The sequence below is a fragment of the Lutjanus erythropterus genome, chromosome 18 (assembly GCF_056507025.1).
Source record: "Lutjanus erythropterus isolate fLutEry1 chromosome 18, fLutEry1.hap2, whole genome shotgun sequence".
NCBI lineage: Eukaryota > Metazoa > Chordata > Actinopteri > Lutjaniformes > Lutjanidae > Lutjanus > Lutjanus erythropterus.
Genome location: NC_139334.1, coordinates 17,158,935 through 17,184,166, shown reverse-complemented (window position 1 = coordinate 17,184,166; position 25,232 = coordinate 17,158,935). Strand labels below are relative to the sequence as shown.

The 25,232-nt window shown below is 38.8% G+C and overlaps 2 protein-coding genes and 1 pseudogene across 2 annotated transcripts; all 3 read right to left on the bottom strand.

Moving 5' to 3' along the window:
- Nucleotides 1-3,503: 3,503 nt before the first annotated feature.
- Nucleotides 3,504-5,000, bottom strand: LOC146310880 (B2 bradykinin receptor pseudogene; annotated as a pseudogene).
- Nucleotides 5,001-12,689: 7,689 nt separating this feature from the next.
- LOC146310879 (B2 bradykinin receptor-like) lies at nucleotides 12,690-17,967 on the bottom strand. Its single transcript, XM_084743166.1, has 2 exons — nucleotides 17,754-17,967; nucleotides 12,690-14,358 (listed from the first exon to the last, which is right to left on the bottom strand). The coding sequence occupies exons 1-2, from the start codon at nucleotides 17,771-17,773 to the stop codon at nucleotides 13,311-13,313; spliced, it is 1,068 nt and encodes a 355-aa protein (XP_084599292.1). The 5' UTR covers nucleotides 17,774-17,967; the 3' UTR covers nucleotides 12,690-13,310.
- Nucleotides 17,968-23,360: 5,393 nt separating this feature from the next.
- Nucleotides 23,361-24,787, bottom strand: bdkrb1 (bradykinin receptor B1). The gene has a single exon (XM_084742763.1). It carries the CDS (start codon nucleotides 24,785-24,787, stop codon nucleotides 23,690-23,692), a length of 1,098 nt encoding a protein of 365 aa, XP_084598889.1. The 3' UTR covers nucleotides 23,361-23,689.
- Nucleotides 24,788-25,232: the final 445 nt, after the last annotated feature.

Sequence of the window (25,232 nt, the reverse complement as noted above, 5' to 3'; positions counted from 1 at the left end):
TGCAATTGCGAGAAGTTGCAATAATTTTTTTACATAATTTTTTATTTCCATTGAATACTCAGAATTCTCAGAATTCAAATGAAATAAAATCATATATAAAAATTCATCCCTATTTGTATTTTCTCATTTGCATATTTTCATATATAGAAAATGTGTAATTGTCCTTAAGACATGTTTAAGAGTTAAGTCTTGTTGCTCTCCCTGTATCTTTAGTTTTTGTGTCTTTAATATGTCACATGCTCTATCATGTTTGTATGCTCCTCCGCATATTTTTTTCCCCAACTGTGGGAATAGTGTTGCCATGACAATCGGCCCCGCTTACGTCAATGGGGTAACTTGACATATAGTAACAGTAATAGTTAACTTGAGTGTGAAGTGAGAGTGAGTTATTTTCTGATGTTACTTTATATGAGAACATGAGAAAATTAATTTTGCACAACTATTTTTTTCAGGAATGCACTGCAAAATTTTCCATGAGCTGATGTACCTTTGTGACATATTTATTAACAAAAAGTATTTATTTGTGTTTTTGTGTATTTTCTTTATTTAGGAAAGACACTACTGTTGCCTGGCATTGTCTTGCATTGTCTGTTACTGCCTATTGTCTAGTGTTGTCTAGTAGAGACCAGTCTACTAGTCTAGTATACACCACAAAACTGAAGTTCATTAGAGTTTAACAGGAGACATTGTAGCTGGCTTGCATTATACCAATCCATCTACCCCAGCCTCATCCTAACATAGACTTTCTCACTCTTAATACTGTGTTTGTTCCCTGCTCCCATCATTATTACCCTCTACTGATACTATACCTTTGTACAAGCATGTAGCCTACTTTTTAGTGGAGGCTGCCTGGGGGCTGGAGAGCCAGTGTTAGGGCCTTGCAGGCTTAGAAGGTTGATATCATGCTGGAGGCTGGTTTTGGGATTTGAGTTAGGCTCAGGGAGGCTGGGAGCTGGCCATGGAGACGGAGAGCCTACTGGAGGTCTCCCCAAAGCTGTAGATGCAGTTTTGGATGCTCTGGGTTAAGCTTATGGGGCTAAGCATGGGCAATGTCTACATGTACCAGTATATATTGCAGCTGAGATTGGGACTCCCATGCCCATGTTACTACACTACAAAATATGGCATTAGTTGATAAAAAGTACTCATCTAGCACACCACCTGGCTACCCAGAGGCAGAGATTAGAAATCCAAGATTTCTTCCTTACATCTTGTGACATCACTGGATGCCAGATGAACAACAGATTTTGTAGCAGAAAAACTCCTTATTTGCATAAGGAATTTGTTGCTCCAATTGACTACATTTACCATCAACACTGACTGAACACCCACATGAAAAGCCCTTGCAGAAGCAAAATCCCCAGCCACTCATTTAAAGAGAATGTCTTTAATAAAGTTGGTGTAAATTTATTTGTAGGTTAAAAAGAGTTCCTGACTTTTGTCATACATTATATTACATTGACTGAAATTGAAAGTTTCACAACTGATACACACAAAGTTTGTCTAAGCAACACTGATGTTGTTTTCACATACTGGCAGGACTGTGTGAGTCACTACTCCTTAGGTTGCTGTGACTTTGAACAGTAAATAAACCAAGAAAACCAAGAAAACCAACAAAAGTGTTTAGATAACATGCTGACATCTGTTTACACATGTATATATTCAGATACATATCGAAAGACATGCACACAGACAAGCATGAACATCTTGTCCATTAAAGTGTCACATTAACTCTGTAAAGTCTTGCAGTCACACACAGTCTGTTTCCATCTGCTTTGTACATTATTTCCATCTTAAAGTGTGTCCATTACTTCTGCAATATAAAGCACATTATGGTACAAATGTTTAATTATGTAGGAGTGTCACTATTGTGTTCAGTCTGAAAGCATATCTGATGAAACAAAAGGCAGGACATATATGATAGGTCTGGTAATTTGAGTCTCATATCCTATAATGTTCTACTGGAAGTGGTACAAAATGACAGCAGGATGTAACATCTACCCCCTTGCATTAAAAAAGACCACACACTTGATTTATTCAAGTCCATTAATGTGACCATTAATGTGAGTAGACACAACATAGCAGCAATATGTGGCCTTGTATGTATGTATCTATGATCATGTCTTGCCCTCCTTCCAACTCCTAACTTTCCTCCTGAAGTGTTGGCCAGACAGGACATGGGATCAGGCCTGACACTAACAACCGACCTCTCATTCGTAAGAGGTGTAGTGTGAGCAGTAATGTACACCAGATATAGTAAAACCTGACCTTACATGTGAAAGTGTAAAGAGACCTTGCCCTCTCATGCAACACTTGTACATCGCAGAGAGTGTTGAAAAAGGTTTCAGGCCAACACTGTAAGAGGCATAGTGTGGCAACAAACAACAGGTCTATAGCCTTTGCATTATTAGCCTCTTAGCTAAAAACCTGAGCCAGCCTGAGCATCCCCTTTAAGGAGGTGGCCTTATGGGTAGTATGTGTGTGTGCGACAGACAAGTGTGTATGTCTCCTTCTGTGGGGTAGAAGCCATGCCAGCTATAGCTCAACTCTACAGCCATGAAAGCACTGTTTTGTAATGTCTGAAGGAAGAAAAGAGACTTTTTTAGTCTGCACAAAAGAGAGAGAGAACTAGATTTCTGCACCTCCCATATGGCTCTGTTTTCAGCATTTAGAGAATCTGGCCCGTTATGGTAGACTTAAACCAATAACAGGTCTTCTCAGACCTGGGGGACTCTTCCTACTAGTGCAGCTGTGTGTGCACGTCCCTTCGGTGAGACCCTGAGTCAATGAGGGGAAACTATTGAAGGAAAAGTCGCTAAAATGGCATTATAATAAAGAGAAAAGAGTCTAATGAGTGACATGTTCATGTTTGTCACTTGGTTACTTCTGAGTTCACTTTCAGTTGGGTTTATTCACGTGTATCGCAGAGCTTTGCCAAGTGCTGAGAGGGCCGGGTGGAGCTGAGACACAGCTGACAAACAGCTGCTCAGAGCCAGGGAACTCTGCAGGAGAGGGTCGGAAGCAGACCGGAGCTTCTGGAGGAAAAAAACACTGGAGTCACTGTGATGCTGGTTACTTCACTGGCAGGAGAGGAGCTCAGGATGTATATTTCAAACTTTTGGGATTAAAAAGAATATTTATTCTCCCTCCTGCTTCAACCTTCTGTAGCAACAACAACAAAAAAAATCATGGAGCTGCGGACCAGCCAGACTCCTGCCTCTCAACCCCTCTGCAGCAGCAGTTCACAAAATAATTACATATGTGAGGACCAGCCAGATGAGAGCTCAGAGTAAGCTTTTGGGATTAAAAAGTGGATTTATCTTGATGTTTCCTTGCAAAACTGTGTGCAGCAGCACCATGGAGGAGCCCACTGCACTGTTTACAGGGTGAGTAACTGACACACAATTACAGACAGTGCATTTGTACTGACATTTTCGGCTGTGTGTTGCTGCTGAGTTGAATTCTAATGAACGCTTATATCACGGCAACCGTGATATAAATATTTTCAGGCTTGGTAAATTGCAGTGTGTATGCTAAATCAACCTACTTGCACTTCCTCCTCCCAGTGTTTTACAGATCAGGTAGAAATGCCCCAAATTGCATATTCATTATGGCAAACGTACAAAATGGACAATGTGTGTTGTCTTGCACATTTGAAAGACGCAATCTTCATTAGGATCTACCATTAGTAGATCAGCTTGCACGTTTGTGTGCGGGTGATATCAAGTTTATATTCGTTCTTAAACACGTACAAAACAAAACCCCATGTTTCTAAGCAAGTAAACATACTATTGTCTTGAAGGTACCTCTTTGTGAAACATGGTTGAAACAGTAAATAAAACCTATATATTCGGACTACACAAACATAATGTGGATATAACTTTAAAGCAAATATTTCCTTATCTTACATACTGTCCATTTAATTATATGAAGTGTTGGGGTATATACTAATATCACAATCCTGTAGATCAGCTTGAGAAATCCGCAGATTTAACACTTCTCCTCAGGTTTGAGCGTAAAGAGGTCGTGGTGGAAGTACGTTCATGATTCCACCGCATGAAGAGATCCTTAACTTTTTTCCGAAAGCTCTGTCCTACAACGACGTAGAGGATGGGGTTGAGAACACTGTTGAAGAAGGCTAAGTTGATGGAGATATGGTACCAGATCTTTATGATTTGCATGGTGGAGTTGTCCTTTATCATTTTTCCAGCATTAATGAGCATCATTATTATCTCAGTGAGGAGGAATGGTGCCCAGCAGATCAGGAATGTCAGGAGGACCACCAGCACCAGGGTGGTAGCCTTGTGCTCCGTTCTGTGGCAGTTTAACCCCTCCATTAACCGGTTATTCAGAGTTTGAATAATCTTGACAGTGCAGAAGCAAATAATGGGAATTGGGATAATGAAGTGGAACATAATTAGCTTCCCCTCATACACAAAGTATTCGGTTTCACTTTGGAAATCAAGATTGCATACAGTAGTATTACATTTAGATTTCACTTTCCTGTAGATGAGTGCAGGGGCACCCAGGAGCAATCCCAATCCCCACACCAGCACACAGCCAAGTTTGGCAAATTTTGGCCGACGCATTTTCTTATGGGACATTGCATGCACCAGTGCCAGATAGCGGTCTATGCTAACTAGAACCAGGAAGTAGATGCTGCAGCAGGCATTCATCTTAATGCCCAGGTAGACGACTTTGCAGAGGAACTGACCAAAAATCCAGTTGTACCGTTTGGATATGTTGACAGCCCAGAAAGGCAAACAGGACAATAGGACAAGGTCAGCAACAGCCAGGTTGCTCAAATAGATCTCAGCCACGGTGCAGGGCTTCTTATGAAGGCAGAAAACCATCAGGACAAACACATTAAGCACAATCCCCAGCACAACAATGACAAGGAGATACACTGGTACCACAGTGACGATCCATTCCTCTAGTTTTAAGCGACAGTTGGTGGCATTCATGTTGTTTTGGGCTCCATCAATAGCTGCAGTGCTATTAGCGGGGATGCTGTGGAGAGACAGAAGAGGGCAAGCAACACAAAACATTATAACAAAGTAATTTTGAACATTTTATTCAGAATTTTGTCAAAATCAAAACATGAAATATTGAGAAACATTGAATTCTGTCTGTCTACTTTTGGCTGATTTTTTAACTTTGTAGCACTTTACCCTGCTCTTTTACATTAAAGGATGCTAAATACTGGGTTATAACTTTCTATTAACATCCATGTAATAACTGTTTATACCAAATAAGGCCATTAAAGCTTAGGATGCTGATTAACATTAATATGTGTTAATAAGACTATATAAGTGTTAACAACATATAAAAAAATCATGTTTACTGTTAGATAATAAGACATTTATCAGAATCGGAAATAGTTTATTGATATCTTGAAATTGTTAGTTTCTCCTATTCAGGAATATGAGTATATTATATTATAAATATAAATATATAGATGCCAGTGTAACCCATGTATTGCACTATTGAATTGTTATTACTGGAAGTTGAGTTGGAAGATAGAGTTGAGTTGGAAGATAGATGAAATATAAATAATAATCTTCAGATGAAGATTCCTATAATGAGCTTCTGATGACATGACATAAATAAGAAGTTAGTAGCTACTGACAGTGTTGAAGTAAGTCGAGGTTCATATATTTACTCAGAGTGACTGACACTGGGGGAAGAGTTATAGAGTTTCATGGCCACAAGTAGGAATGACTTCCTGTGGGGCTCTGTGGCACATTTCAAAGGAATCAGTCTCCCACTGAATGTGCTCCTGTGCTTAGCCAGTATGTCATGTAGTGGGTGGGAGACATTGTCCAATTGTCCTCTCCGCTCCACACCCACAACATCAATGGCCTCGCGGATCAGTTTGTCTGTTGGCGTCCGCCACCCTCAGCCTGCATGCAACAGTAAAGAGGATAGCAGTGGCCACCACAGACTCATAGAAAATCCTGAGCATAGTCTGGCAGATGTTGAAGGACCTCAGCAACCTCAGAAAATAGAGACTACTCACAAAAAAAATATATATAATACACTACTCTGGCCCTTCCTGCAGAGGGTGTCAGTGTTCTTTTCAGTCCAATTTGTTTTCAGTTTGTACAACCAGGCACTTACAGTCCTCTACAATGCCCACACTGACCACCTGGATGGAAACGGGGATCACTTATAAGCACTCATACGAAACTTGTGAGCAATTCTAATTAGCCACGTGTTTGTATGAAAGGGGATTTAAAAATGTCTCTTGTACTCTCCCCCCGTTATTTCTCTCTGCAGCTGTCACTGTCCAACAAAGACAAACAGCCTGAAAATAATGATGATAAAAGAGAAAATCATGGTTAACTGTTAATATGTACATAGTTATTAATTATAAATATTTATGGATTAATAAACCTTAATAAGCATTGCTCACGCTTTAGATCTGGTACCCTCAAAATGCATTAAGTGTTAATAAGTGCAAAATAAATGTTTAATTAACCTTAAGTAGAATCGTTAGCAAGGTTCTTAGAAGTTCCTATAAATGTCTTATCGACTCACATTAAACATGTTTGGACTATTATTAACACTTATATAGTCTTATTAAACATATTAATATTAATAACTATCTTAAGGGCATTGTGACTATTAACTAACACTCATTAATATAAAGTGTTACCAATGCTGGTTTTAAATAACACTCACACCGATTGTTTGACGCTGAGACATGAATCGAGTTGTTGAGTTGTGTACAACTAATAGAGGTTATCTGTTTCTACAAACAAAACAACAACAACTCTAAATTTGATTAAAAGTCACTATTTTATTTTTGTATTGTTACCTGTATTTTGGTAATGAAAAACGGGATTTTCCTAAAAAACAAAACAAATTACATAGACTTAAGTAATCACCCTCAATCATCACCCACAACCCACCACAAGTGTGTGGCAATACTGTGTGGCAATACCTGCATCCGCAGAGACTCCACCCTCCACCTGCACTTTATTATTTTCTCATTATCGAGAAATTTTCATACCAACGAAATACATCGGTAACACACCCTAGAATTCTACCCTTAAGTTATTTTTTATGTAATCAAAACAACCCAACGTCAGTTTGATTGATATTACCATTAATGCACAAGAAATTAACTAAAGTTAATACATTGATTTTTTTTTTTAAAACAAACTCTTCACACTTACAGGTGCTCTTTTGTATAAGCCAAGACTGATGTGCTGTCGTACCGGTCTGTGTGGTTAATCTGGTCTGGTGCTGATCATGAACTGCAATTTTTCCCCTTCCAGTCCACCAGAACTTTCCATGTTAACATGCAAATTCCTCTTTTGTATTATTGTATTTGTTCAGTATCTTTGTCAGTATGTTGCTCTTTGTACATAAACTGTAAACATGCAATTTAGAATAACACACATTTTGACAGCATTCAAATACAAGTACTGCATTCAAGATAAATGTAATTCAATCTAGTACATGCACAACTATATTTATGCATACAAAACACAAAACAAACTTTTAGCAATTACTGTTTGTGTACAAACCCTGAGCTCTCTGTTATCTATTATAAAAAGTGCCAAAAAATACAATATTAAAGCAGTTACTGATCCATGTAAGAACTGGAAGTGAAGCAGGTCAATACTGAGCACTAAACATATTGAGATAAATAAAGTGACAGAGCTGCAGTCTACATATTGAAACAACTAAACGTCTGGCTTTTATTTGAGCAGGCGGTGCCTCTGTGTTCCACCCTTTTCTGTCATTTCCAGAATATTTCATTAAACACAAATCATTCTTGCTGTTGAACATTGTTTAGTTGATGGTTGCCCTTAACTACAATGAATTGTTGTAATACACTAAAAAGTAATGTACAAACCAAATAAAACTTATGCATACCCTGTTAGTGACAGGCTCATTCCTCCTGCAGATGTTAAGATGCAAAATATCCAGATACACAAACGTTCCAGTGCCTCGTGCTGCTGTGGTCTGTCTGACTATCGTTCGCTCTCTTAAAGGAGGAGGGATAAAGTGATGTCAGATTCTTTGGAATATCACTCAACGTGCTCAAACATGCCTAACTCTCCATTTATTCTGTCCCTGTCCTGTTGTCACATCCAGCTAAGCGCTGATGAACATACAGGTGGACTTCAGTAATGAGGCAAACAGTCAGTACGGGTCAAAATACCATAACAGGCTTTTTTTTTATTTCACCAAGGGCCCTAACCTACCAATTAAAAAGGTTAGAACGTCTTGCTGCAGAGGCTGCTATCAGTGAATGAGACAAAAATAAATGCCAGAACTACAAACAAACAGGAAAAACACCCAAACTACTACCAGTGCCACAGCAAACCTTAAATGATATCACCACAAACCAACAGGTTAACTCCTAGTGCACCAGGCACTCCCATGACCAGAGGCCAAAACCAGCTGCAGCACCAAAACAAGATACGCAAACTACTAAAAAACAATAAACAGAACCTAACTAAACTAAAATAAACAACACAAATTGCAGTGTAAACAGCAACCAGCACTTTGCCTGTGAATTTACGAGCGCACATGTTAAATCTCAGTCTACACACAGGTAAACAATCGACGGAGACATTCTCATACTTTGCCACTACCACTACTCCTGGAGTGTTAGGACCCTTTAAAAAAGAAACAATAAGCTGCTGGCAGACCCACATTTTTTACAGAAATTCAATTCAATTCAATATTCAGTATTACTTAATACATACAAATACATTACCTCAGGGTGCATTTGCACCCCTACATTACCCTTACAATCAAATAAACTTGAATAAAACAGAGTTTGTTTGGTTTACCAAGAAAGCATGTGCACAGGAGTGATCTCAGGAGCATGAGTGAAGCTGACACACCTGTGCTTCATGGGCCTCTGAACAACTCTGGTGCTCTCATCCTGATTGGCCAAATTGACACTTTGCTAAGCTCCACCCTTCTTAGTTACTTTTGCTATGCCTCCCAAGCTTTCCATTCTTGCACTGCATAAATGCAGTTTATGGTGATAACGGTGGCAGATTTAACATTGAAATTGGGAGTAACTGTTGAAATACGAGGTCTTTGATTCCTTAGAGAAGTAAACAAAAGCTGCTTCTTATTGCTAACTGATGACGGTGGATTTTGTTGGCTAAAATAATAATAATAATAATAATAATAATAATAATAATAATAATAGAGTAATAATAATAATAAGTTTTAAAACAAGAACCTTTTAAAAGTGTATATGTAAAGATACATTGCAGCTTGGTTATGTTCAGGAAAGCATGATGATTTGGGTTTAAAAAGCTACTTCCTTGAAACACAAGTGTCCACATTGTGTCCAGCCACATTTTTGGCTGGTTGACATGGCTCCTGGAGTCCTGCCCGGGCCTGCTGGACTATGCTGACAGCCGAAGAACCAGTGTTATGGGTTTGGATCGGGCTTAGAGGGCTGAGAGCCCTTCCTGCGCCCACTGGAGGCTGGTTATGGGATTTGGTTTAGAGTCAGGGGCGCTGAAAGCTGGCAATAGGCATGGAGAGCCTGCTGGAAGCCTCCTTAGGGCTGTAGCCAGTGCTTTGGGTTAGGTTTATGGGGCAGCCAATAAAGCAATATGGCATGCACTGAGGAATTTATTTCTTCAATTGACAACAGTCACCATCACCAATGACTGGACATCCACATGAAAAATGCCAAAATCTCCCTTTAATACCTTTTATAGGTACTTGAAAGTTACAGGTCGATACAGTGGTAAATTCCATATTAAATTCCTTCAGATTCTTTACTGCATACATTATATGAGTCTGGCCTGACACGGATGTAAACTCCAACTTGACTGGTTGGCTGAGATATATAACTGTAGGCAGTAATTAAAATTATTTTTGACTGTCTCATACAAACATTGAAAACTGACTTCTGACTCCTCTTAAGCAGCTGCTAGGGGCCACAAGTGATCAACAACTGCTTCAGTTTGAAATCTTGTTTCAGTGAGGAACACCATATGTGGGTGTTATCTTAATGTTGATGGAACTTTGCAAATCTTGACTGGTTGCATCTGACAGTTGTGGTGGCATTGCAGTAGATGCTTCCAATCTGTTAACTGGAACTCTGGAACTGATTAGTGATGTGTCGGTCGCGAACGATCCGGATCTTAGAGCCGGCTCTTTGAAGTGAACGACGGGAACCGGCTCTTGATTGGGAGCCGATTAGTTTTTTTCTCCTCTTTTTTTCTGTTAAAGTCGCACATGATTGGTGGCGTGTGTGTGTGTGTCCACACTGAGTAGAAGGGGGAGGGGAGGGGTTATAGACACACAACACAGTGAGCACATAAGCAAGTGGGAGGGAGACAAGAGAGAACATGCGCTACAGACAGAGACAACACGCTTGAAAGGTGAGAAAATACACTCATTTGAGATGAACTGCGCCTCGCCTGGAAAGTAGACGAGATCAGGCGGCCGCAGCAGGAAGTGGAGACGAAAATCTACAGTCAAGTTGGACAGTTTTCAACAGAGTCAAGAGAGAATAGAGGAAGAGACCACCTGTAGGTTAACTGTAGTCTGCAGACCACGATCATAGCTGAAGAAATAAAGTGCGTTCTTGATCACTAATTGAGGTTAAAATAGAAGAGATCCTCCTTCTGATACATGTAACATCTGTTCTTTTATCTGCCTTGTGAAACCAAGTCATATATAAGTCATATATATAATCTTTATTATTATCAGACAAAATATCTGCTTGTTGACAGAATAAAACTTCATTGCACAACAGAAGACTGATATATCCAGTGTTAAATATTACAATTACACAGAAAATTAGTAATTAATATAATATGTGGTGTTTGTTGTCAAAATTAAGCACTCTGCTTAATATTGTAGTACTCTCCTCCATGTTGAGTATGTTGAGTGTATAAATAAAGCCATATAAATAATAAACATTTGATATAATGTATGTTTTTTACATTAGTAATTCATTTTACATTATTTTGGGTAACAAATTAATTTGAGCAACAAAAAATCTGAGGAGCCACTTGGGAGCCGAAAGAGCCGGCTCTTTTTAGGGAGCCGAGCCAAAAGAACCAGCTCGCTAAAAAGAGCCGGAATTCCCATCACTAGAACTGATTCTAGTTCATTGTGGAAAGTTTCATCAGAACTTAGCTGGAAAAAAAATCCAAAGCCATTCATTGTATGAGCGTGTCTTTAATAAAGTCGTGTAGCTGTCTTAGTTTCAGACTTTTGCATTCATGCTATTCATTCCAGATGTTACGTTATATTACACTGATATGTAAAACCTTCACAACTGATACACACAACATTTGTCTTAGCAACAGCGATGGGGTTGTTTACACAGCAAAGAGATACTGGTATGCCAGCGTGAGTCCTCAGCCTACTGTGACTTTGACCAGTAAATAAACTGAGGAAAGCAAATATTGTACACAAATGCAAATGTATATATGGTATGTGGAAAACACGTTGATATTTGATTACTGTTAAAACACACATATATATATTCAGACATGTTTCCGGCAGACATGCACACAGACAAACGTGAACATTTTAACTATTAAAGTGTTACATTAACACCGTAAAGCCTTGCCGTTACACAGAATCTGTTTACATCTACTTTCCTCATCATTTCCATGATCTTAAAGTGTGTCCATTACTTCATCATGGTAAAGCTGTTTATAATTATGTAGCAGTGTTATTATTGTGTTCAGTCTGAAAGCATTTCTGATGAAACAACGGGAAGGGCATAAATGGTAGATCCGGTAATTTGAGTCTCATATCCTAAAAAGGTCTAACGGACGTGGTACAAAATGTCTCCTTTGCATTAAAAATGACCACACACTTGATTTATACTGGTTCCCAGATGTTCATTCATAAAGTAGAGCCCTGATGTGTGGCTTTATATGATTACCTCTGATCACATCTTATCCTCCTAACTACTTCTGAACTTTCAACCTTGAGGTGTTGGCAAGGCATGGACTAGGCAGACATGGCCTGAGTGTATTGAGAAAGGTTTAAGACCAGGAACAGATACCAACACAGTAAGAAGTGTAGTGTGACAGCATAAACCAGTGATAAAGATTTTGTATCATTAGCCTCTTAGCTAAAAACCTGGCTCATGTTCAACCACAGCAAACAATCATACTACAGTTACATTCAGCCAAAACTGATGGGCAACTGTCCAAGGGCTTCTTGTCAAGTGAACATACCATTTGTCACTTTTACTTTTACACAAACATAATGTGGATCGACTAGTTATGGACTAAATTTCAAAGAAAGACATGTGCTAAATTAGCCTACTACCACCTTAAAAACATAAAGAAGTAAGGGAATTATGTCTAATAAAGATACATAAAAACTTGTTTTCATTTTCAGCAAACGTGTCTTCACAAGTCTGAGTAAAAAATTAATCACACAGCGGTGGCTCATCTGGAATGCTGCTGCTCACCAACGCCAAGAAAGTGGAGCATATCACTAATCATTAAATCACTGCACTGGTGTCTTGTGCGGCAAAAGATAGATTTTAAAATCCTATTATTTGTCTATAAAGCACCAAATGGTCTCGGGCCTAAATACATCTCTGACTGTCTGTACTTTATGAAGCACCCAGACCCCTCAGATCATCTGGAACAGATTTACTCAGTGTTCCCTGGATCAAACCAAGCAAGGTGAAGCAGCCTTTAGTTTCTATTCTCTCCATCTGTGGAACAAACTTCTTGAATTCCAGAGGTCAGCTGAAACTGTCAGCTTGTTTAAATACGGCGTAAAACATTACTGTTTACTGCAGATTTCTAGTGATGTATAGACATAACTTCTTGTGCAGATAATCTGTAGCTATTGTTTTTATATTTGTTTGCTTTTGCTAAATACAGTTGCTGTTGTGTTTTAGCTATTCATTGGCTTGCTTTTAGTGTTTCTTTTTATGATCTTAAATGCAATTTTAATGTTCTTTTATTGTTTTATTTTAATGTATTTCTATGCTCTTGTAAAGCACCTTGAATTGCCTTGTGTCTGAATGGTGCTTTATAAATAAATTTACCTTGCCTAATGTGCCCCTGATTACCCTTTAATAAAGTCTTATAAGGGTCTAATAAAGGGTCTAATACTGTCTAATAAAGTACATATTATTTCTCGCCTAATTTGATACAGGTATTATAGCTTGTTACATCTCATTAAGGTACTCTTGGGTGGATTGTGTCTAATTAGGGTTTAATACAAGTTTAATACAAAGTACAGTTTGTCTTGTTGACTAAGTGTACTGTGAAATAAAGTGTGACCTAAAAAACATAACTTCTCAAAAAAAAAAAAAAAAAATCACAATCCTATAGATCAGCTTTGATATCCTCACACTTAACACTTCTCGTCACATTTGAGCGTGAGGACGTCGTGGAAGTACGTTCATGATTCCACTTCTTGAAGAGTTCCATAACTTTTTTTCGAAAGTTCTGTCCTACGACGACGTAGAGGATGGGGTTGAGAACACTGTTGAAGTAGGCGAAGTTGGTGGAGATTTGGGACCAGGTGTTCAGGGCTTCGAGGTTGGTGGTGCTAAATCCCAGCATGTCAGTTCTCATGAAGACTTCAACTGTCCTAACCACATGGAATGGCACCCAGCAGATCAGGAACGCCAGGAGGACCGCCAGCACCAGGATGGTGGCCTTGTGCTCCGTTCTGTGGCCGTTTAACCCCTCCACTAACCGGTTATTCAGAGCTTGAATAATCTTGACAGTGCAGAAAGTAAGAATGGGAATGGGGATGATGAAGCTGAACAAAATCATCTTCCCCTCATACAGAAATTTTTCAATATGTCCTGGGATATTAAGATAGCATGAAGTACCGCAATTGCCAGTCCCGACATCCCTGTAGATGAGCGTGGAGATACCGAGCAGCAAGGAGAAAACCCACACCAGCACACAGGCAAGTTTGGCAAATTTTGGCCTACGCATTCTGTTTTGAGACATTGCATGCACCAGTGCCACATAGCGGTCTATGCTAACCAGAACAAGGAAGTAGATGCTGCAGCAGGCGTTTGTCTTGATACCCAGGGAGACAACTTTGCACAGGAACCGACCAAAAATCCAGTTGTACCTTTTGGATATGTTGACAGCCCAGAAAGGCAAACAGGACACTAGGACAAGGTCAGCAACAGCCAGGTTGCTCAAGTAGATCTCAGCCACGGTGCAGGGCTTCTTATGAAGGCAGAAAACCATCAGGACAAACACATTAAGCATAATCCCCAGACAAGTGATGAACATGAGGTACACTGGCAACAAACTGATGATCCAGTCCGCGGTTTGTACTGAGGTACACCTTGAATTATTTGTGTTGTTTTGGAATCCATCAATAGCTGCCGTGCTGTTAGCGGGGATGCTGTGAAGAGACAGAGGAAGGCAAAAAATACAGAACATTAAAATAAACAAAATATAAGGGAGGGGTGGACGGTATGGTAAAAGAGATAATATCACATTTTGTTTTTATGGCAGGATTAGGATCACGATTTTATCACAATTCTGTTTCTGTTGGTTTTAACCGTTTTGGAAGTTACTGAATAGTAACCAACCAAACTAATTTAAAAATATAGCCGTTATAGAAAAATAACAGCCCATTTAGGCCAAAGTACCTTTTTGACCAGATTTTAATCTGTGTGTGTAACCTTGTGCATTGAATATTTTTAGAATCAACTATAACAAGAGCAGCAACAGAAACTGCTTCTTACAATAGTAAAGTCATTACATAAACTCACTGGAATCAAATGTAAAATTTTAACTCAAAAATGTCTTACTCCCCACACTACCCTCCTGCATTAGAAAAGATCACAATCCTGACATCAAAACACTTGGTGAAGTTTATAATTAATGAAGAACACGGACATCAGTCAGTATCTACCATCTTGTCCTGTGTCTGCTTCAGTGCTGATGTTAATCACTGCCTGCAGACAGGACGGGCTCTTTGTCTCATCCAGCAGTAAGTTTACAACAGTTAAACACAGCTTAACATTTGTGGTCAGCCAACAGTTTGACATCAAACAGACAGCTTACATTTTGGTTTGTTTCTGTTTGCTGTTAGCCAAGCCATTGTGCTGCAGTGGTGGGTTACAGACGGTGTGCAGAGCAGATTAAAATATAGCTCTTCATATGTTTACATGTTATTGCTCGTTGATCAGGTATATTGATAAAGTGTTGTCTTACTACTTGCAAGGGTTTTATTGTACTTACTTACAATAATGAGCATCAATGTTATTGAGTCATCTTTGAGTTACTTCACTTGTTAAATTTCACTCCTTCCACCTGTGGCATCTCTGCTTTGTCATGCACTGACCTCGCTCTGTGTGTGTGTGCGTGTGTGTGTGCGTGTGTGTAAAGGAGCTGCCCAGACACACTGAAGGGCAGGCTGCGCTGTGCCACATGATAGTAAGTTGCGCCAAAACCTAAAAAAGTACATACATACAAACATAAGAGCTTATTGATATTACATTCTCTAATAATTCAGCCTTAGGACCTGTTTTGGGAATAACTTTTTTTTTTCATCCATGGATTCTTGCTTGTGAGATAAAAGGCAAGGCACAAATCCTATGAGTAGTTCATCTGTGTGTCAGGAATGGACTAGCCAATAGTATGATTTATTCCAAGTTCAGAAAAAGTCTAAAAAAAAAAGTTCACTTATGCAAGCAATGAAAAAGGTGAAAAAGAAACACATATTGGTGAAAGAAATCTGGTAAATAATGTCTGAGTAACATGAGCTGCTGGCAGCGTCCTTGACAATGAATAATGAGAGATAACATTCACTAGGATATCCTGCTGGCCTTGCGAGTCCCGGTCATGCATGAAACACAGTGATGACACCACCATTCTGGTTAAGCACATTTGTTGTATGTCAACAACGAAGTTCCTCTTTTGCATGGATAAACAATTGCTGTATTTGTTCAGTATATTTGTCTGTGTCTACAACCTAAGCCAAAAACAGGAAGTTACAACCCCTAGCAACATTTTGTAATATGTAAATAAAGACAAAATGCAATAATTTACAAATCCTTTTCAACCTAACTTAACTGAGGATAGTACAAAGAAGATTTTATGTTCAAACTGATAAACTTTATTGGGTTATATTGGGTTTATTGGGTTTTTAGTAAATATACTCTATGTTCTGAAACGATGATAATTATTGTGGGATTCCAAAAGAAGAGATGACACTGGTGTGCCCAGAAACAATGTTTAATACGAGCTCGGGTTCTTGTTCCATAGCATACAGCATGCAGTGTAAGAAGGAATGAACAAAGAACACTCAAACAGCAACAGCTGATATGGAGTTATCTGACTAGAAACATCTGATTTATCTCAGGCTATCCAAACAACCTAGCTATGGACAGAGCCTTGTCCACCAGACATTCTGCCGCCTTTCCCACCACATACTTGTCAATGTACGTACAATATGTGACCGTAGGACGCACCATGCTGTTCACACAAACACATCCTAACATGTTCCAAATAAGTTGTGACAGGGGCATGTTTACCACGGTGGTGCATGCATGCGTACTTATTATTCTTTAGCCATGAAAAAAAAGAAATTTTTAAATGATTTTTCAAGCAGTTTATCAAATGGACAGCATGCATTTGAGTTTTCAACTGAAGAAATATGTATTTAACAAAGTGATGAATAAAATGATAAAATAAAAATAAATGTACATATAAATGTATATATGTATATTTAAATGCTGTTACACTAATGCTTTCACATATCGTAATATATTTAATATATTGTAATATGTTTAGCAATTCCTGTTCGTTTACAAGACCTGAACCTTTATGATACTTAAGGTGCCAGAAACATAATTAGTTGCAGGAAAGTCTGTTATGAACAACACAACAGTCTTTCGTCCTCACATGTATGCATATGCTTCATTGCTGTCTTAATCTTTGAATATATAATCTACATTTACAGCCACTGCAGTGTTAAGGTGCTTTCTATTTAAACGCAAGTTAAAAGGCAAGTTGCCTTTTGACCTCACTTGTCTTTTAAAACCCAAATCCACCTGTCAACATGGAATTCATACCCTCTGAACCTCCTCAGATCAGTAAAGTAGCGATATAAAAGGATTGAAATGACACAGATATATGTCAGTAGATCATTTTAAGTGTTTAGTATAGTGCTCCTGCTTTATTTGATTGTTGGTATTTATTGTTTTAATGGACTTCACCTACTTTTTTTATTGTTATTGTTTTTGTCACACTTTTTAATTATCTAGTTCCTTTTTTCACATTTTTTTTGCAGTTGTTATTGTTGTTTATCATTCTAACCAGACATTTCATCTTGTTTTTTTTTTTTTTTTTTATCTTAGCTGAGTTTTTTGTAATTATTTTGTTATTATTGTTGTTATTAATACTATTTCACATGTTACATGTTCTTTATTTGAATGTGACCTCAGGGTATTGCTGTAAAAGAGCTTATTGCTCTTGATGATACATTTTTGTTTATCTAAAATCTAGGGCTAAAGTAGATCAACATCATGGCACTAAACATGCCAAGACAAGAAAAGGGACGGACCACAACATAATACTGGCTTTTATTGGAGCAAGTTGTGCCCTTCTGTTATGTCTGGATACAACCCTTTCCTGTTTCAGATAGCTTTCTTCCATAAAGGTAAGTACATTTTAAAGTGAACATTACATTATTATTACTGATGTTAAACATTGTTAAGTTGGAAATGGGACCTTTTAGTGGCAAAACACTAAAAAGTGAAGTACAACCCGACTAAAGCTTATGCATACCTTGTTGACATCAGATCCATTCCTTCTTCAGATATTAAATCCAGATGTGAAAGATCCAGATACAATCCACTGTTTCAGTGCCTTCTGCTGCTTTCTTCTGTCTTCTGTCTTCTATCTGCTTCTGATTCACCCTCTTAAAGGAGAAATGAAAGTGGTGTCAAAGTGATCTCAGACTTCACTTAAATATCAGCGTGCTGTATTGCCCACCTCCTCTGCACTCTCCCTTCACTCTGTCGCTCTTCAAGTTAATACATGCATCTGAGTCACTTGTGCTTCTGCACAGCACCCCGGTCTGTTTCCTCAGAAGTGTGCTTACATAATGCTTTTTTATAAGTTAATTTTAAACATCTGCATTATCCTCCTAAGGGACATCTCTGCACAAAACTTGGGTGGATTTTACAAGATGTATTTGCTTTTCTATAAATAGTCTACCATATATATACCATATACCATAGTAGTCAGAACATATGGAATACAAGTAAGTCATGGGAACAGGGGCGAGTTCCTGGCATCATAAAAATCCTCCTGCAGCCGCCAAATAAACATTCTTTTCAAGTTTATAATGACGTGTCCTGTGAGAACTGTCTTGTGTTTAGTGTCACTATCATGAGAGAAGTATTTTCATTAAAGATAAATTTTAACCAAACAAACTTATTTAAAGTTATTTGTACAAACAGCTTAACAAAGATTTAATTCTTTTTTTTTTAAAATGGAATTTGGGTATGTTATGTTTCATTTTTAAAGTAGCCAAACTCAACTCATGGTAATCAAAGTAATGTGACCTAGGCAGAAAATGAAGGCATTGATCTATTATAAAGTGTGAATTAATTTAAATTAATTCATATTTTTGCTAAAATTGATAGTTGATGTGCTACAATGACAGGTCTAATGATGCAGACTATGGTTGCATGAGTCTTGCTAAAATGTGAATTATGATTTGTCTCCATAAGAATTGAAATCACAATTCTTTCACACAATTCTTATTTTTTCAACAAAAAAGATTTATTGCTGTCTCAGAGCTTCGAGTAAATGTGTGCATCGGAGGTACTTGCTGTCTAGACAGGGCTTTAAACAGAGAACAAAACCATTAATATTACCTTTGGGAACCCCCGGCCTCTCTGAAAGAAACTATATATTATTAATATTTTTGTTAAGTTATTTCGGGGGGCCTTTTATGTCTTTATTGTATGGAAGGATTTGACAGTGGGGGCATGACACGCAGCAAAGGGCAGTAGGATGGCATTGAACTCACGGCCACTGCAGAGGAGTCGGGTCTCAGCAAATGGGGCACGTGCTCCACCAGCTGAGCTGCCAGGGCACCCAGATATAAAATATTTTAAACACAGCCTCTGAGATTGACAGTGGTCAGTTTGATAACAGGTAATACAGTAATGATGTGGTTTTCTTGCTGGATTTGGCCCCTGGTATCTTAGGGCTGAGTCAGCTAACTAGGCAGTTACCTCCACAGCAAACTGAGCTAACTAGCTAACGGCAGGTACAGATAACAGCAGAAAGCCGTTAGCCTACTTCATCTTAGTACTGTTCAAACTGGCCTTACAACATTTAATGACATCTTTATGACAAGTCCAAATGCTAGCATTTTACCTGAAGTCCAGGAAATACCACATATGACACTGTATTGTAATGTTAACACATAAAGCAAAACAGTGCATTAAAGACCGATAATGTGAAGTTGTCATGACAAAGACATTGACAGGTTATGCTGTCTTGGTTAATGCCAAATTGTCATAAACAAAACATTTTATTTTGGTTAATGTCAAGTTGTCTTAACAAAGACATCTCAAAGATGACATAACTGGCCAAATGATACGAACGACAACAGTCATTAACATTCCTGACTCCTTCATGTTATTGACAGGTGTCGTGACATGGTTATGACAGAGTAGTGAATGTCTTACAGATGTTAAGATGATAATTTGTGTCACTGCCAGCCGTCAAAAACAGCAACATATGTCTGAAGTACAGAGATATAAGAAACTATGTCCAGAACAGCTGATTCAGATTATTTTTAAAGACACATAACTGGACATAACTGTAAGTTAGAGGACCAGTGTGTAGGATTAGTAGCATCTTGCACTGAGCTTTCAGATTGCAAACATCTAGTCACACTCTCCCCTTCCAAAAATGTTGGAGACATAGGCTGTATCCAAAGTTAGTGTTTGGTTTGTTTGTTCTTGGCTACTAAAGAAACATGGCAGTGCAATGGAACAGGACCCATGCCCTATGACTAAACTAAATATAGATTAGCAAAACAGTTTTGACTTTCTATTTACACACAAAAGACAAATTACACATGGTGCAAAATTCAAGGACAAGGATGTCCTCACATAATCTCAAAATACACGGTTGTCATGCTGGATCGTTTCAGACTGAATAGTATTTTGGGACACACAGTGTTAACAGCTGTGTTTTACCTGCAGTGTAAAGTCCAAATGCCAGCTGTGAAAAAAGACAACAACATTAAAATGACTCATTAAACCCATAATAATTTTCAATTTGTGAAATTCAAATAAGGAGGAGGAAAGAGTTCCTGCTACTTGCAACTCTGCTTGCACTATTTCCTCTTCTGCCTCCTCCTCGAAGACTGCAAAACATACTTGAATCTTTCCCAGGACTCTTACAGGGAATGAAAGGCATAGGAAGCGAGGGAAATGGGATGTTCACAGCCGTGCATCGGCATAAACAAGATTAAACCAGGCCAAAACAAAGCCTCTCAGTAATTAACTATGATTGTTAATGTTATTAGATGTAGATAAATGGCTCCTCGAAATGGATTTCATGTTGGAACATACAGCAGACCCTAGTGGCTTGAAATCTGAAGTAAATATTTTTCTTGGCGAGAGGCAGATGAAAGCAGCATTCTTATTTTTACTTGTATATATTTACTTGCCACCAGCTGTGGCTAGCAAGCTATTTAGCTTTAGTTCCAGTTTGGATCCACACTATAGGTTGCAGACAGAATTACACCAGTTAATAATCCAGTGCAGTGCAAAGGAGAGATTTATCATTTATTTGTCATAGTTTCACTTTTAGGTATATTTTTGGGGAATAGTTTTGATAAGGAGGAGTAACAAACTGGCTAAACTTGTCCAAGCACAACAAAGAATGGGATTGCTCTCGTAAACTACCAAATCATACTGGCAGACTGACTCCACTGCGGTCATAAAAATGTCTGCTCTTCAGCTTAATGCACACAAGGGAGGCTGCACCTGTATTAATGAAGCAGTGTAGTAGCAATCCAGCAGCACCATCAATTTGATTACTCAAAGAAAGTTAATTATCCTATAACTGTTACTTTAACAGCTGCATAAAAATAGCCTAACACAGGGGTCTCAAACTCAAATTGGCTTGGGGCCACTAAAAGTATTGTCATGTCACAGGGCACCGCTTCAATGTTCAAGTACTGCAAGAAAATGCAGTTTACATTATTGTTTTCATGACTTCATACAGTATTTTCAGCATATTTAACAACAACAAAAAATGCAAACAGCAGTTTCTATATAATTATTTACATTAGTTAGCTGTGTATTGGACACAAACTCAGCAACTCTTCTAACACTTTGAATTAATACCCCTGATGCAAGTGGATAGCCGAGCCTTGTTGGTTTTGTCTGTGCTTTGATCAAAAGTGCGCAGTGAAAACTCTTTCTTTGTTACATAACCGATCATAAATGTCACTTGAAAACTTGCTAATTCCCTCTGCCACTAAATTTACTGATAGAGAAATATTGTTGAACAATTTTCTAGACAATTTTCTCTGAAATTTCAACAGTCCTTAAGAAATATATTCATACAATACATTTTAATAGATTTGTGTTTTTATATCAACAGTATAGAATTAAAGGGGTAGTTTCCATTGATTCGAAACAACTAAAAAAAATAAGTGAGTAAGCAGGCCATTATATTATTTTTGACACCACAGAGAAATGGCCCCCAGGCTGCTAGTCAAAGGCTTAGTTCACATGGCAGGTCTTAATGCTCAATTCTGATTTTTTACACAGATCTGATTTTTTTTTTGTTTGGCGGTTCACATATCTTTTGAAATGTGACCTATATTCGATCTACATTGATTCCCGTGTGAACAGTCCATGGCCGAGAACAGACCCGCATGCACAGAAGAACAATAACAAAGACATCAGGACATCACACGCAGCGCACTGTTTACAGTGTTGTGCAGAGAAATGCACCCCTGCCTTGAAATGTACCCCCTTAGGTCACTCTGTTCAAAATCTACTATCGCAGCCAAATGAATTGAGAAAACTCTTAACATTTTAGCGTAATTATTTCTGAAGGGAATGGAAAAGAAGAACACCGGCTATATACACTATTTAAAATACTTTAAATATCCATTTTCTTAGCAACAACTGGTGCACAATTGTCACTTAGTTGATCTAGAGTGACATAAAAGTCGCATTAAACGTGACATAACTGCAAAATATCAGACATGTATCTGATATAGTACCACCTCTGAAAGCGACCCAGTTCGGATTTTAGAAACACAGATTTCATGTGACTTGAGCTGTTCACACGGTCATGAAAAAATCAGACCTGGGTCCCATCTAGGCAAAAAGATCGGATTTGGGTCACATTTTACTGCCGTGTGAACTAAGCCTCAGACCCCTGGCCTATCCATGGGTTGTGATTTATTTTCATACATTAAAAAGGTACAAAAATATCCTCCCTCTGAGAAGACAAATATTTTTTACTGAAGAGCATGGTGTGCTGTACTGCTGTACTGCTCCTGTGTCTCAGTTGTTAATATGTTACTTGCATGTGTTCAGAAGTTGCTCTGAACGAGAGTGATGTCACTATGTACCGACACATCCTGTAGTAATGTTTCACATCAGGAAGTTGAGACCAGGTTAAACCACTGCAGATCAGCAAAGACACGATTTTCAACCTCAGTTAAGCATGCAGGAAGCAATGCTGGAGAAAGATAATTAATTGTTGAGTCTCATTCCCTGGCTTTGAACAAATGACTCCCAACCCAAAGCATCGGTATTTGACGACCTTGGAGTGAGACTCAGCAGTCAACTATCTTATTGACCTGTGACTGGCTCAAGTCTCTCGTCAAGGGCTGTATTTACAAAAGCCTGAAAACAGAGCCAAGAGGAGGTGCAGAAGTCTAGTTTCCTCTCAGACTGCTTGAATTAAATTATGCTGAAAGTTTATTAAGGAACTTTTGCGCAGACATGCTTACAGAGAACCTGCTAGCTTCATACTCCATAATTAAGTCAACAAAGTTAGCTTTTTCAGGAGAGAAATATAATCTCCAACAGGTGATGTCTTGACTTATTCAGCTGTTCTTGAGTTGATTGTACAAGTTTTTCCAGTAATACACAAAAATAGCTTAAATAATGAGAGTTGATACTAAAGAGAAACTGACATAACTATATATGTCACTGCTGTATATGTTTGGTTTACATGTCGTAAATGTACACACGTTACATGGGTGTTCATTCTCTCATGTTAGCCTGCAGAGTGTAAACTGTCAAGAGAAAGAATAAACAAACAAAAAAAAAACTTTAAAAGGCAAACATTAAAGAACATTGTATGTTTAACACTAAAACATGGTCACAGGTCAGTAACAGTAAGGCCATGTAACCGTTCAAAGAGCCAGATTCAGAAGCGTCTTGTGTGTCCATGGACAAAGACAGTCTAAATGTCTTTGTGGAGACTGTAAACATAAAATCTGCCTCCATTCCTCCTACAGATTTCATCCATTATCTCTATCTGTGTCCATTATTTCCACAAAGAAAATATCAAACATCCTCTAATGGTGCTGTTTAACTATATAACAGAATTATTACTGTGTTAAGTCTCTAGAAGTAATCTGAGAGTCATATCCTGTAGGCTGCATCACTTATTCCACAAGCAGCATTGGAAGTTGAGTGCACAAAGAGTCACATCGGATTCTATGCATTAAAAATCACCACCGGCTTAATTTGCTCCACTCTGTTGATATAAGTTGACACAACAGAACGCTGGTATGTTGTCATATCTGATCCCCTGCGATGATGTCTGGACCTCCTGTAGATGGCGCTAACTTTCCTCCTGAAGTACTGCCCGGAGAAGACATATAGCAGTGGGTTCAGGGCACTGTTGAGGAAGGCCAGATACACTGAAACCTGCTCTCCTATACTGAGCGTGTGGGACCACAGCGTCTCATCCAATACTTGGAAATCACAGAGAATGTCGAGGAAAGTGAATACCTGGAAGGGCCCCCAACAGAGTAAAAATAGTACTGTGACAGCATACACCAGAGCTGTAGCCTTTGTGTCACTGATGTCATTAAATCCTGCACTCACCTTCCTCTGTGCTAAAGCCCAGATTATGTTCCCACTGCTGAAAACAATGACCAGAGCAGGGAATACAAATCCCACCACGTTCATCAGAATCTGATGGGCCAACTTCCACGAGCTCCCAGGACTATAGTCCAGTATACAGGATGTCGTCTCCAATTCCTCAATGAACTTCACCTTTCTGTGAACCATGGTTGGCACGCTCAGCATGAGCCCTAATGTCCACAGGATGAAGCAGATCACCTTGGCGTAAAGTGTCCGCCTCAGCCGCCTGGCCTTCATTGTCTTCACAAGCGCCAGGTAGCGGTCAACGCTAATCATGACCAGGGTGTAGCTGCTGGTGTAGAAATTGATGATGATGATGGAGTTGACCAGTTTGCACAAGGCATCTCCGTACGGCCAGTTATAGTCGTTGAGGATGTTCATCGCCCAGAAGGGAAGGCCACACAGGAGAGTAAAGTCAGTCAGCGCCAGGTTGCTCAGGTAGATCTCCGCTACAGTCAGACGATCCTTGTGGATGACGTACACGCCCAGGACAAAGCCGTTAAAGAGAAGTCCCAACAGCGACAAGGTGAAGATGTATGGGGGAATGATGGTGTTGACCATCTCCCATTCTGCAGTTATTGAAGACTCTGATGGATCAGTTGGCAGGGATGCACTGGTGTTTTCAGACCACAGGTTTGCTATAGATACAAGCTCCAGTGGCTCCATGGGCTGGGAAACACAATTAAGTCATCAGTAAAATGCTGATAAAGTAAAATTATTTTATGTAAAAAACATAGTGCTATGTGATTTTGACAAATAGTGCACCAGAAATTAAAAGTGAATATGTAAAGTTAAAGGGTGTCTTTAGTATTTTTCAACCAGGACAATATTTGGGGCGCGATCACTGAAAGGTGCAATTATTATTACTATTTTTTTCTTCTTCTTTTTCTTTTCCCTCCCTCTTCAGTCACATTTTTGAGGGGCTAAACATGCCCAATGGCCAGATTGCTTAGCAGCCCCCATAGCATGTTTCAGTATGAGTGTCCAACAACATGATGGAAAGGATCTCTACGGGCACAACTTTGGTGTTTTTGTTTAAAAAAACAAAAAAAAGTTTATTTCTGTAGAAATCCTTTCCATCATTTTTTGGACACTATCTGAACTGGGCAAA